Source organism: Pelodiscus sinensis, chromosome 20 (genome assembly GCF_049634645.1).
Source record: "Pelodiscus sinensis isolate JC-2024 chromosome 20, ASM4963464v1, whole genome shotgun sequence".
In the NCBI taxonomy this organism is placed as follows: Eukaryota; Metazoa; Chordata; order Testudines; family Trionychidae; genus Pelodiscus; species Pelodiscus sinensis.
The window spans coordinates 14,639,339-14,652,471 of NC_134730.1; the positions used below are offsets into that span (position 1 = coordinate 14,639,339).

The 13,133-nt window shown below is 45.0% G+C and overlaps 1 protein-coding gene across 6 annotated transcripts in view; it reads left to right on the top strand.

The window, feature by feature from the left end:
* The window catches only part of CACNA1G (calcium voltage-gated channel subunit alpha1 G), a 332,806-nt gene that overhangs the window by 301,813 nt on the left and 17,860 nt on the right, over positions 1–13,133 (top strand). For 3 of the 6 annotated variants that reach the window (XM_075903781.1, XM_075903780.1, XM_075903783.1), the window contains 7 exons: positions 719–828; positions 2,983–3,116; positions 4,738–4,808; positions 5,071–5,149; positions 5,266–5,387; positions 6,657–7,001; positions 10,250–10,390. In XM_075903781.1, coding sequence (XP_075759896.1) covers positions 719–828; positions 2,983–3,116; positions 4,738–4,808; positions 5,071–5,149; positions 5,266–5,387; positions 6,657–7,001; positions 10,250–10,390 — 1,002 coding nt within the window. The remainder of the gene's footprint in view (positions 1–718; positions 829–2,982; positions 3,117–4,737; positions 4,809–5,070; positions 5,150–5,265; positions 5,388–6,656; positions 7,002–10,249; positions 10,391–13,133) is intronic. The other 3 variants (XM_075903782.1, XM_075903786.1, XM_075903784.1) reach the window with 3 other exon arrangements.

The window sequence follows — 13,133 nt, forward strand, 5'->3', positions numbered from 1 at the left end:
CCTCGTAGAACAAGGTTTACAGGGATGGTGAAAGAGTGTCCGCTTTTTCAAAACATTTTTCGGAAAAGCGGACGCATTATTTGGATGCGGCATTGCTTTTCCAGACACCTCTGGTATCCCAGAAAAGCAATGGAGTCTAGACGTAGCGCCACACACCTTCTGGGTATCCTTCACTGTCCCATCTAGTAGCACCGAGACCACTTACAAAGAGAATAACGAGTCTGCTATAGCCTGAGCTGAGTGCCAGCTGGCTTTTAGCTCATGCAATAGAGGCTTATGCCCTAAACTCCAGAGGGCCCAAGTTCAATTCTGCCCATTGCCATTACACTAGCACACAAGTCCTTAGCACAACGGAGGCTGGGGATGCAGCAGTTGCTTGATGACTTACTCTCATGTAAATGGTCCCTAAATGTTTTTCAGACTCCATTGTTCCTAGCTTCAAGCAGTCTCAAGAGGGACTTGAGTAGTGCCTAGGCTTGGTGCAGGCTCTCTGCACCAGGGTGGATTGTGCAGGGGTTGTGCACCATTAGTCTCTGCACTTGCCTAAAGGCAGAGGCTTCTCCTTGCTAGTTCCTCCTGGGACTAAAGCGAGCAGGAAAAAAGACATTTGTGGGTCATTTTATTTCTTATTCGGTGCATCATTCCGGTGAAAACAGGATGGCAGCAAACCTGTCCCACAAAGTCAGCCGCTCATCTCCATTTTTTATCTCTGTTCCAGGTTCTTGATGAAGCACTGAAGATTTGCAATTACATCTTCACTGTCATCTTTGTCTTGGAATCTGTTTTCAAGCTGATTGCCTTTGGGTTTCGCCGGTTCTTCCAAGACAGGTAACAGAGATTAAATCCTGCACGTCTGTGACTGCAACAGGATCTCAATAGAGGACGGGCCAAATGCAGGGGTGATGCAAGGAAGTGGGGAAAGCTGCACATTGGGACCCCGATGCTCTTCTCGCCGATCTCCATTTCACACCAGGGCAGCTTCAGCCACTTGCCACTCTCACTTCCTTTGCTGTAAGAGGAGAAGCGGATCCGGAGAATCCATGGACAAGTGGGAGGAAAAAGTGTAACTGGCATTCAGTGGCTGTGCGGAATGAGTACAACTTGTACAGGGCAGAGCTGGTTGTTTTTTCCCACTCTTATGATCCCAGTGTAACATCAAGGACCTCAGTGGAGCTTCTCTTGATTTGTGCTGGAGCAGAATCAGGCCCTTTCCCTAGAGAAAACAAGGAGGGGCTTTTTTATTACACAGCACTGAACAGCAAATCAGAGCAAACTATTGCTTGGTGTACAGCTTGTGACAGCGCGCTGGGGGTTCCCCGTCTCCTGCACCCCGAAATGGCACAAACAGACTGCACCAGCCGGTGGAATTGAGGGTGGTTTATTGCTCCTCCAGCACAGCGCAGCACAGATGTAATCTGGTTACAGGAACTGGGGCTAAGAGGCCTCAGTGCCCCCCCTTGAGATAGGGGAGTCCCAGCCCCCTCCCCAGCTCCTTATTCCCTGCCTTCCAGACCGGAACTAACTAACTTTCTTCCAGCCCTGCCCCCCAGCCAGGGCAGCATTCCACCTTCCTTTGTTCCTCTCCATGGGGGGTGTCTGGCCACTGGTTCAACCAGTTTGGCATTACCTCTGCCTAGTGAGGCTTTCCCTGCTGGGTCTTGCTCCAGACAGCAGGGGTCACCACATCCCAGCAAGTACCCCCACTACGTCACACAGCTACACTCTCTTGCTAACATATTTGTGCCTGATATGTATCTTACATCACTTGTGATTTTGGTCTTGAGTCTTCCTTGGGAACTGTCTAACCCTAACCCCATGTTCTTGTTGTAACATGAAATGAACTCTCCCTTTACCAAGACAGCTGGCATGACTCGCATTTCTTCCCATTGTGGACTGGCTAGAGCTGTCCTGGTGAGATCAACAGACCAGGAGGAACAGCAGACATTACCTCTATTGGTTGATGATGAGCTGTAAGAACACGTCTACACAGTATGGCTAAAGCCGAAACAAGCTACGCAACTTGAGCTACATCAATTGCGTAGCTTAAGTTGAAATAGCTTATTTCGGCTTTTGGCACAGTCTACACAGCAGGAAGTCCAAATTAGAGCATTCTTCCTCTCATTTTACAAGGAGTAAGGGAAGTCAGAGTTATAGGAGTTGGAGTAAGAAGTCCTCCAACTCAACATTATTTCAACATTATGTTGAAATAATTGCTTGCTGTGTAGATGCGGACTTTGTTATTTCAGAATAACATCAGTTATTTCGAAATAACGCTGCTGTGTAAACCTAGCCTAACTGAGTTAAGATCTTTATACATTTAATGTTGGCTTCCCATTGTACCTGGGTGGAGACAAAATTTATTTCCACAACCAAATCCATATCCACAAAAATGAGTCCTGGATATCTGCACTCACATCCAGAGATGTGGATACCCTCAGATATAAAGCAAATACCTGCTCATACCTGACCTCACATTTTTCATCTTCCTCAAGTCAAATGTCAAAAACATTGGTGTGATGCCAGACTTCTTTCCTAGAGAAAATCATTCCACCCCAACATCTTGGTGCTTCTGACATCACTATTAAGATCCTTCTTTTCTATTGATCTAATTTAAGTCTTTCTAGAGTGCCTTTCACCATGTTTACAGTGACTGGACATTGGATCAAATCCTGCAGGTTTTACTTGGGCAAAACGCGTATTGAGTGTTCAGTGAGAGTTTTGCCTGACAAAAGGCTGAATTGAGGTTACAGGATTTAGTCAAATGTCTGGATTATCCTGGGCATACGACCAGTCATGGATTTGTATTTAGTTTGGAGTTGGCTGATCCCATCATCTAAAAATAACAGATTTGTACAATCCCTCAAAAAAGTTTCAAAAGTCACTTCTTTGAGCCATAGAGCCACTAAAACGACTGGAATTTGTTTACAACAAACAAACGCCCACTGCGGATATCTTAATAGACATGATTTGTATTGTCTTCAGATGGAACCAATTAGACCTGGCGATTGTGCTGCTGTCTATCATGGGCATCACATTGGAAGAGATTGAGGTGAACGCATCCCTGCCCATTAACCCCACCATTATCCGGATAATGAGGGTGCTGAGGATTGCTCGAGGTAAGACCGATACAATGTGAAAATCATTTCTGTTCATTCTGCCTGTGACGTGATTGGGAAAGAGCTGTGTGCCATCATTGTGCGCTTTGTTCTGGCTTCCACAAACTGTACACAATTGAAGGAACAAAAGAGGGGGAAACATTCCAGAAGAGCCAAAGAGCTGAGCCAGCTGGCCACGTATTTCTCAAGAGCACTGGCAGATCTAGGTCGTCTTAGGAAAGAGAATCCACTGTGCATTTCATGGATGGGTGGACCTCGAAAAGCAAAATGTGGCATGTTACTGAAATCAGGTCTACCTCAGGTATCTGGGTCTCAGGTCACAACACAGTCACACACTAGAGAGTTTATGACCAATTAAAAAAAATATACCAGGTAGTTAATAAATTTAATTTCCCTTGCTATGTTACCTCTTCTCATTGTGTGAGAGAATGTGCTTTGTATCCATATGTACCCTAGAAATGACATTGATGATGATGATGATGATGATAATGATGATACCTACCACGTTTGTGAGGCTTACTTATTTAGAGTCTAATTTTCTGAAGTGCTGGAGTCCCAGCTGATATCGGTGTAAGCTGGCATCTTTGGAAATCAGGCCCTAAATGTAGTGCTTTGAGAGCTTCAAGGAGGGCATTATTGTCATGCCAAGTTATTACGTATGGTTATTATTCTAACTGGAACAAAGAAAGAATGGAAGTGGATGAAATGTAGTTGAAGCCAGAAAGGGAATCTCAGAAGAGGGGCATATTTCCTGCATGTTAGGTATATTTCAAAAGGAAAAGCATATGCAGTTTCCACCTGGCAAATCAATGCCTACGTAAATCAAACATGAAGGCAGGCATGTGTAACCCTAGGAAAGTAGTTAGCCTAAGCCAAGCTGGGGGGTGGGGAAAGTTCGAAGTGTGGTAACTCAGGAAAAGATATTCACAGGATTGTATACAATACAGTGTTCCCTAGCTGTGCACTTGTGCAGCCACTCAGGAGAGATTTGGATGCTGCCCAGCTGATTAACAGAGTGCCCATACGTAGGCCTTTTGTTTCTCCTAGTGGTGCACATTCACACATGCCTTGGTGCACATAAAATTTATTCCACACACAAATGGGGAAAAATTAGAGGGAATATTGGTTGTATATTTAGTACTGGATTCAAGACCCACATGGGAGAGAGCTTTAAGGGGGCAAATTTCATCCCTGGGATAAGCTCCACTGAAGTCAATGGCATGAATTTGGCTTCATAATTGTTTAGCTGTAAGCAGAAATCTAAAGGAATGTACATCTGGTTGCATTGACCTTTCTAAACCTGTTTACTACACTCAGTAGAAGAGGCTGTCAGGAGAAAAGGTCATTCTTACATTCCTAGCATTGTGCCAACATTACCCAATTCAGAGGGAGAGAGAATGGTGATTCTTACACAAAAGCTCCAAGATACATGATGCTGCTAGTCACAGGATTCTAACAGCATCTGGACAACCCAGGGCTCTGTAACAAGGCCTTGAACTTTAATTACTAATGGGGAGCGCTTGATGTGATTTCATGCTTGCGGGTTCTGTCCAGCTCTAAAATCTGTGTCTCCGCTCTCACGCTGCTGCAGTAACGTTACGAACCTATCACTTTTCTGCAGTGTTAAAGTTGCTGAAGATGGCTGTAGGGATGAGAGCCCTGCTGGATACGGTCATGCAAGCACTGCCTCAGGTAACTCATTGCCTTAGCAGAAAAATCTCATCAGGACCAGAGGGAAATGCTTATTGCAGAAGGCTGCTCATGACCCATCCCCCTTGTTTTGCTCTATATGGTCATTAGGAAATTGCATTTCCCTTTAGAAGATCCATCTCAGAAGTTATCCCAGGTTGTATCTTCCCTCAGGCGGTTTCGGTTTTGTAACGGTGAGAGGCAGGTCTGGAAAACAAATTAATTAACATTGTTCCTCCCTCCCTCTTTCTCTCTCTCTTTTCAGGTGGGCAATCTGGGTCTTCTCTTCATGTTGTTGTTTTTCATATTTGCAGCTCTTGGAGTGGAGCTCTTTGGCGACCTTGGTAAGTTCTCCCCATTCCTAACGTTGCAGGGAGCAGAAGGAAACAGCTGTTGCGATGCGGGGAGGGGATGTGCAAAAGCTCATGTCTAAGTGGGATTCTTCTGGTTGATCACACAGAATGCGATGAGACTCACCACTGCGAGGGGCTAGGGCGGCACGCCACTTTTAGAAACTTTGGGATGGCCTTTTTAACTCTCTTCCGGGTCTCAACAGGAGACAACTGGAATGGGATAATGAAGGTAAGAGATCCCTGGAGAATGAATATTGATGATGATTTCTAATCTTACAAAAGCTGTCTCTCTGTTCCCAATCAATGACAGGGATCAGTTGGGGCATTCAAGCTGTGACAGTCCCTGGACTTGTTGATTCGGGGCCTGCACATTTTCTCAAAGCAATTCTTTTTTTCCCTCTTGCCTGACAACACTTGGGTTTGCTGGCCTTCAGATGCATTGTAAGTTCCCAGGCTTTTCCCAAGGTGGTGGCTTGAGGACAAGGAGGGCAAGAACCCAATTCAATTAAGTAACGTGTTTTGTACATGGAACAAATAAAACAACGTTGCCTGCGTCTGTTAAAATAGTTGCACTTTAACCTTACAAAGTGGCCTTTCGGAATGGAGCATCTTGGCTAAGCTCTGACAGTGCAAAGGAGCAGATAGGTGCCGCCTGTTGGGATGCACTGGGAATAATTAGTGTTTTCTTTGAGCCTGTGTGCACAGAATGTTCCCTTCCAGTGTTCTCACCTTATGCACCTGATTCCATGCACTGAGCTTTGGCCGAGGGTTAGTTTGCCATTCTAGATGGACTGAAAATCACCTGCATGTGCTCATAGAGAGGTAATCCATGTGGGTCTGATGCTAGAGTGCCGAGCGATCAGATGGCAGAGTGTCACCGAGGAGTGGGAAGTCTTTGGGCCCTTCACCCCCATCTGCAGCCAGATGTGACGCTCAGCCAGTGGGTAGAACAAAAGGTTTATTAGCCTGCATGGATACAGCGTAGCACAGACTTTTTCGCACAGTAACCAGAAGCAGCCAGGACAATGCATCCTGGGGAGCGGGGACCCAGAGCCAAGAGTCCTGACCTCCCTCCCTGCATCCCAATTCAGCAAGACTCACTCACGCACCCAGTAGCCCATCTCTCTCTGCAGCCAGCCCCACCTCTGTCCTTTCTCCTGCTTCCTGGGCGAAAGGTGTCATCTGGTCACACCACCGACCAATCCCAGGCTTAGGTTACAGAAAGCATTAGCCATTGTGTCCATGGGGGGAGGCTGTCGCACTGAAATTCCCATCGTCATCTATTTATTGGTGCAGTACCCAAGGAAACTGAGGCACACACACATGGTGTTACTACAGAACAGTAGAAATCACATGCAACATAACAAAGAGAACAGAGCCAATACAATTCCTCCTCCCCCCGCACCGGCCGCCTTCGTCACACAGGGTCAGTCCCTCTGTGGTGAATGGGAGCTTCTTCAGCTTCCATAATCATTTCCCCCCCTACTGTTCTCCCCAGGACACATTGCGCGACTGTGACCAGGAGTCCACCTGTTACAACACGGTCATTTCGCCCTTATACTTCGTCTCCTTTGTGCTGACGGCCCAGTTCGTCCTGGTGAATGTGGTGATTGCAGTGCTCATGAAGCACCTGGAAGAGAGCAACAAGGAAGCCAAAGAGGAAGCAGAGCTGGAAGCAGAGCTGGAGATGGAAATGAAGACTCTCACCGCAGGCCCACTTCCGGCCTCGGACCTCTTTGCATGGACAGGCGGTAATGGTGGAGAAAGGCCCGAGAACCCCCAAGGATGTACCAATCCCATGCAATTCAAGGTGGATTCTCAGCTCTCGTTAGTTTACCCTATGGTGAGAATCTCAGGTGGAGGATGAAGAGCAGGTTGGCCTGCCTGTTTGCTGAGGGAGGATATGCACGAAATCCCGTGAAGGACTGAGTGTACAGTGCATTGGGGAGCTGCCTTCCTCACTGTCTGTTGACAGAAGTGCTGACTGTTGTGATACTCTCCTGACCCAGTTTCGCACCAGATTGTCACTTCTGTTCAGGTGCAAAGAGCTCTGTGTCTGTTTGAGAGCTGGGCCCAAGCCTCAAAGTTCAGATCTGACTCCAAATTGGGGGGAAGGGGAAGTTCCAATCCAGGGTTTTGTCTGGGCTCCTGCATTGCTTGTAAGGGAAAATATTTAGAGGGCCTGATCCTCCTCTCACTCATGTGTGGACAAACCTGGAGTAACTCCATTGAATTGACTAGAGTTATACCAGTGTACAACTGATGTGAGAGCAGAGACAGGCCCAAGACATGACATTTTCTGATGCACACTAATAACTACAGCTTGTGGCTGAGGAGGGATAAAACTTTGCTGAGTTTTTTTCTTTTAAATGATTAATAATATTTATATTTTATATAAATTATGTTTAACCTTTACCCCCGCTCTGCTCCCAGGAGAAGATTATTTTAACAATAGGCAAATCCACTGAGGGCTTGATTCTACCCTCACTGAAGTCAATGGCAAAGTTCCTGGTGATTTTAATGGTGCAGGCCCAGGACCAGAGAGTTGTAGCTAGTGGTACTGTGCTGCTTATATTTGTGAGCTATAAAGGAGTTCTGCTAGTCTCTCAGAACCAGTTTCTGAACGAACTCTGCCTGAGAACTGGGCATGAGGGGACCCAAACTGCTCCATATTTTGTTAGTGAGGCACAATTATACAAACCTGAGAATGGCCCAGTCTCTATTCAGATGCCTAGATGGCTATAAGATCTGTAGGGACATGTTTACACTAAGAAATTATTTCAAAATAACTAAATTCAATTTAATAATGCCTGATTTCACAAAAACAAAATAGTGTGTCCCCACTACGGGGAAGCCTTTAAATTAATCCAAGGCAGACTCTGTTAATATGATTCACTACTTTGAGTTAGAGCCCTAGAAAGCACTGGGGAGTAATTAGTACAAATTACTCTGGGGAGTAGTTATTTTGAAACAGAGGCACTGGAGCATCCACACTACAGCTATTTCAAAATAACTATTTCAAAATTAGTGTTGTGCCCCGAGGAATACAGCAGGAGTACAGATTTCGAAATAAGCAGCCCGTTATTTCAAAATAACGGGCTTGGTCGTGTGGACGGTCCTGTTATAAATTCAACTAAAGGAGGGTTATTTTGAAATAACACACTAGTGTAGACCAGGGCTCATTGTGCTTAGCTCCTTTTAGATGTATAACAGAAAATCTTGAGTTTCATGTGAGTGAATTAAAAGACACCTGTTTGCCCTTTTTACCAGGTGAACTAATGAGTATGCTCATGGCTGAGAAACTCATGTATGATCTTTAGGAATGAAGACAGAGTAATGCTGCTGAAGCTTACATTCATTCCTTAGCTATTAGAAAATGTCTCTCACAATTAAATCATGAGGTGGACCCCAGAGCTGTTGTGACAGCACAAGGAAAAGTGGTTCAGGGTAATGAGAGAGTTTCTTGGTAAATTATTTCTTACTGCTCCTTTACAAAGAAATGTGCCTTCACCTCCCCTGCTTCCTCCCCATAGACAGACAGACACATCCACACCTATAGCATACAGCAGATTTTATAATTGGGCAAGTGATGGACTTGATTGTGCCTTATCTGGGCAACATTGGCCAACACAATAGCTAATCTTGTAACCTAATATTCTCCTCAAGGAGAAATTTGCAGTCCAGCCCTGCTGCTGTATGGAGAGCATGTGAATATACGCCATACTTTCCTCCATACTAGAACTTCCTTGTCCCAGAGGGCAAGGATTTCTCCTTTATCTTTTCAGTCTGTTGGTTCAGTCTTTTCTGGGATTATCCTACCTTGATCTTATCCTGCATCCTCTACTGGGAGTGAGACCGAGAGAGACGGGAAGAGAATGTTTACAGATAGTATGGCCAAGCAGTCATCTTCAGAATAGGCACAGATCAGAAACCTAAGCAAACAAGTAGGCGGAGAGACAAAAGAATCAGAATTATACCATCAGCTGTTTGAGCAGCTTTTGACATTTCATTTGGCCTGTCCCCTTCTGGGAGAGTGCTCTGGGAAAGGTTTGTTCCATCCTCTAATATATTTTCCACACTCTCTTCATTGCTCTTTCCACCAAAACAGATAACGTGAAAAACTCGGAACAGTTTTATTCTGAGATAACTGTGATTATTTGCTTTCCTTCCTATCAAAATCTTCAAAACAAATCTGGTGTTCAACTACATGGCAGTAGAGGAATACAGTTCTCAGAATGCACCCCTGCAAGGTCAAGTTGTCAGCATGCTCCTTTGCTTGCATATTCCCTAGATTATCTGTATTGCGTGCCATTCGACTGTAACGAAGGTCCTCATTTCATTGTACATATTGGCTCTTCCCTGCACCAAAGAGACAACTTTTCAATGACTTTTCATGTATGTGAAAACAAGAGATGATCATATGTAATATTTCTGCTGTATGCATAAAGGCCAACATTTTTAAAGATGGGAGCTTGAATTTAGGACTCTAAATCCATATTTATCTTACCCAACTCACTTAAATTGGTGGCCACTTTCATTTCAGTGGAGCCCAGGTATGGATTTAGGTACCTAATGCTTGGACTCCCACCCCCACCATGTTTGAAACTGTTGCCATTAGGTGTTTATAGTTGTCCCACAGTGATAGTTTCATTTAGCAGTTCATAGTAACAAGCAAATGGATTCTGTTACAATGGCCCTGCCAGACCTCTGCAACGTGGAACAGCTAGTTATGGTTGTTCAGGATGAGAGTAATGTCTGAAGATGGGCCCAAGCCTGAAACGTCCCACAGTTCTCTGGGGCATCTGGCTTTGGTCCTGTCTCTAGTAATGTCTGAGAAATCGTCTGACTCTGATATTACTGCACTGTTCTCTTTCCTCCTCTGTCTCATCTTTTTCCTTCCTCATCATATCTGTTACTGCTGTTCTCTTGGAAAAACTATGATTTTCTTCTGTCCGCCTCCCACCTCTCCCTCTCCCCCCACCCTGCCCTGTCCTTTTTCTCTTCCTCTGTCTCTCTCCCTCACTTTTTCTCTTTCTCTCTTTCTTTTTGGCTTGCCTTATCCTTCTGCATGCTTTATGGCACCCCTCCCAGGAAAGGCACTTGTTTGATACCATATCACTGCTGATCCAGGAATCTCTGGAAGGAGAGCTGAAGCTGATGGACAACCTGTCAGGCTCTGTGTGCCATCATTATGCCCTTCCAGCTCCTGAATATTACAACTCTGAGAAACAGGTTAATATTCCTCATTTCCCGCGAAGTCTCCGTCCACTTCCATCTGGCTGAGACCTTTACTGAAAAGATAAAACTGAGGGGAGGGGTTAACCTAAAACAGCCATACGGATTGGGAAGATCTAAGTCCTCAGGGCTATTTTAGGGGTGGGAACAACTTAACTTATTCTTGTTAAAGATATTCTATATTTGTGGTAGTGCACGTGTGCAGTATTTAATCTCCCCTCTAGGAATTTCTCTATACATGTGTGGCCTTAGGATGATGGACAAATGTAGGCAGGATTCATACATTGCAACTGCACAGGTGGTGGGTTCCAAACATGCAGACTGGAGTGTAGAGTGGGAGCTCATGGGCCAGATCCTTGGGTAGCATGAAAGGGCATCTGTCCTTTCTGTGACACTGCCCATTTACACTAGTTGAAGAGTCAGCCCTAGAGGTCTCTCTAAATAGATCTCTTGCAAGTGGCCCCGATCTCCTCTCTGAATGGAATTAGGCAAACCAAGACAGTCTTTTATCAAGTGCTTATATCCCAAAGAAGTCATTGAGCCTTAGCTATGTGCATAAATTCAAGCAGGTATCTTAGGCCAGGGGGCCATTACAGACGAAGAGCCAAAATAGTGGTGGATACAGCACAAAGATCTGAGGGGGGAAAAGTTGTTGAGGAAAAAAAAAAGCCCCGGCCACTGCCCTTTTAAGAGCACAGTAGGCATTGCCCTTTTAAGGTGGCCATTTTGAGAGTTGTGAGGTACGGGAGCCGCAATTTTTTCTTCGAAGAGTCATGTCTACACTCCATGGAAGATCGACACTGCTGCAGTCGATCTTCTGGGGTTCAATTTAGCAGGTTTAGTAAAGACCTGCTTATTCGAATTGAGAGGGCGCCCCCATCAGCACCGGTAGTCCTGCTCCTTATGAGGAGTAAGGGAAGTCAATGGGAGCTTTTGCTCCCATCAACCTTTCACTGTGTGGACGGTGCCAAAATGCAATTTAAGAACGTCGACTCCAGCTATGTAATTTACGTTGCTGGAGTTGCATATCTTAAGTCAATTTTCCCCTTTAGTGTAGACCTGGCCTAACTGCTGTCTTCAATAGGCGTGGTCTTAAACACGTGTGTAAGTATCATGAACCAGGCCTTTAACTTGTTAAAATAATACCAGTCAATTCATTTTTAAAAATTAGTCTAACTGAAATAAAATTCCTGCTTTCTCCTATCCCATTACTCCTTAGAGCAACCATTTTTTCACATGCTGTAAGCTGATTCAAATACCCTCATTTTTCTGTTGTCATTGTGATTAAAATCCAGTAATTATGTAATTTTTTCTTAAAATATCTGAACGTTGCTTATTAGTTAATAGTGAACTTATTTACCAGCTTACTGAGTACTATAAATTGTTCAACTTTTCTTTTCATTCGGCACAGAGAACAAGTTTGGATACCCTGGGAACCTTTATTCCATGGTGTCGAACATGCTAGCCACTAGCCACATATGGCTATTTGGCCGGTTGAGTGTGGCTAGTTCGCTCTAGTGGCTACTGCTTTAGAACAGGCTGGACACCCCAGCTTTATAGATTTCACACTTTGGAAATAGCTTTTTACCCTCTAATTGTTGCTTAGTACATTCATTATGCTGGGATTTATTAACCTACAGGTAGAGGTCTCCCTCAAGAATTGGGATGGGGGGGATGGCTAACTTTGTTACCTTTTTTGTTTCATCAGTCCTGGGGACTGCTGAGAGTTTGTATGGCTGTCAACATAACTTAAAGCAGCTTTGGGACTCCTCTAAACTATACCCAACTAATAATAGCCCCCAAAGTTCCATTACACCCGCCAGGAATTACTAGCATACTGGCCACATTCCCCTTTTTCTTCACTGTGCCCTTAGGCTATGGAGGAGAGCCCATGAAGGCCAGCATAGAGCTAGTAATATAATCTAGTGCCAGCTAGGAATCCACTTGCCATGCTGGAAAAGTTCTCAGCTGCCCTGTTAGGGCATTTCTCTTGGCCCTTCACACCACCTCAGCGGCAGCTGGGTTCTGGTAGACTCAGGACTTGCAAGTGTGTCCTATCTACATTTCCTGGTTCCATCCAGAGCCAGTGGCAGAAGCTCTGGAATACAGTGACTGATGCTGGACCAGCTCCTGCACTGTATTCCTGACTCCAAAGGACACACTAGAAAGGATGCATTAAGAGTCCATTCCCATAAGATTGCTAGCCAGCCTCGTGTCACAGACCCAGAGACTGAGAGAGCTTGGGTGGAGCTCAGAAGAACCATCAGCCTCATGTTTATCTGAACCAAACCTCTGACCCTTATGAGGTGCCCTCATCACTAAATTTAATTAGCCCCGTGTGAACGTGTGCAGTATTCCAAAAGCAGACAGGCTGGACAAACTGGCTCTTTGATAGGTTGGATACGGCAGGCTCCAAACTCCACCACTTCTCTTGAAAGATGCATTGCTGTTGAAAAAACTGCTTAAACACTGAAGATAAAAGTGCTAATCCTTTGAATTAAGAAAGGAATTGCTGATGTACTGGGAGCCCTAGAGGCAGCACCATGTCCCTAGGTCTTGATATAGAAGCTGTAGTTATACATGAATCAGTTTTATATAAGGCCTATAAAACACTCTCTTCATAACCCACACACCCCTAGAGAAGTAAATGACAAACGGTGAGACAGATCTCAGGTTTGGGAGAGTGTTGAAAAGCCAAGCCTATACGTTAAATCCAACATCTGGCTCTGGGGCTGCTGAC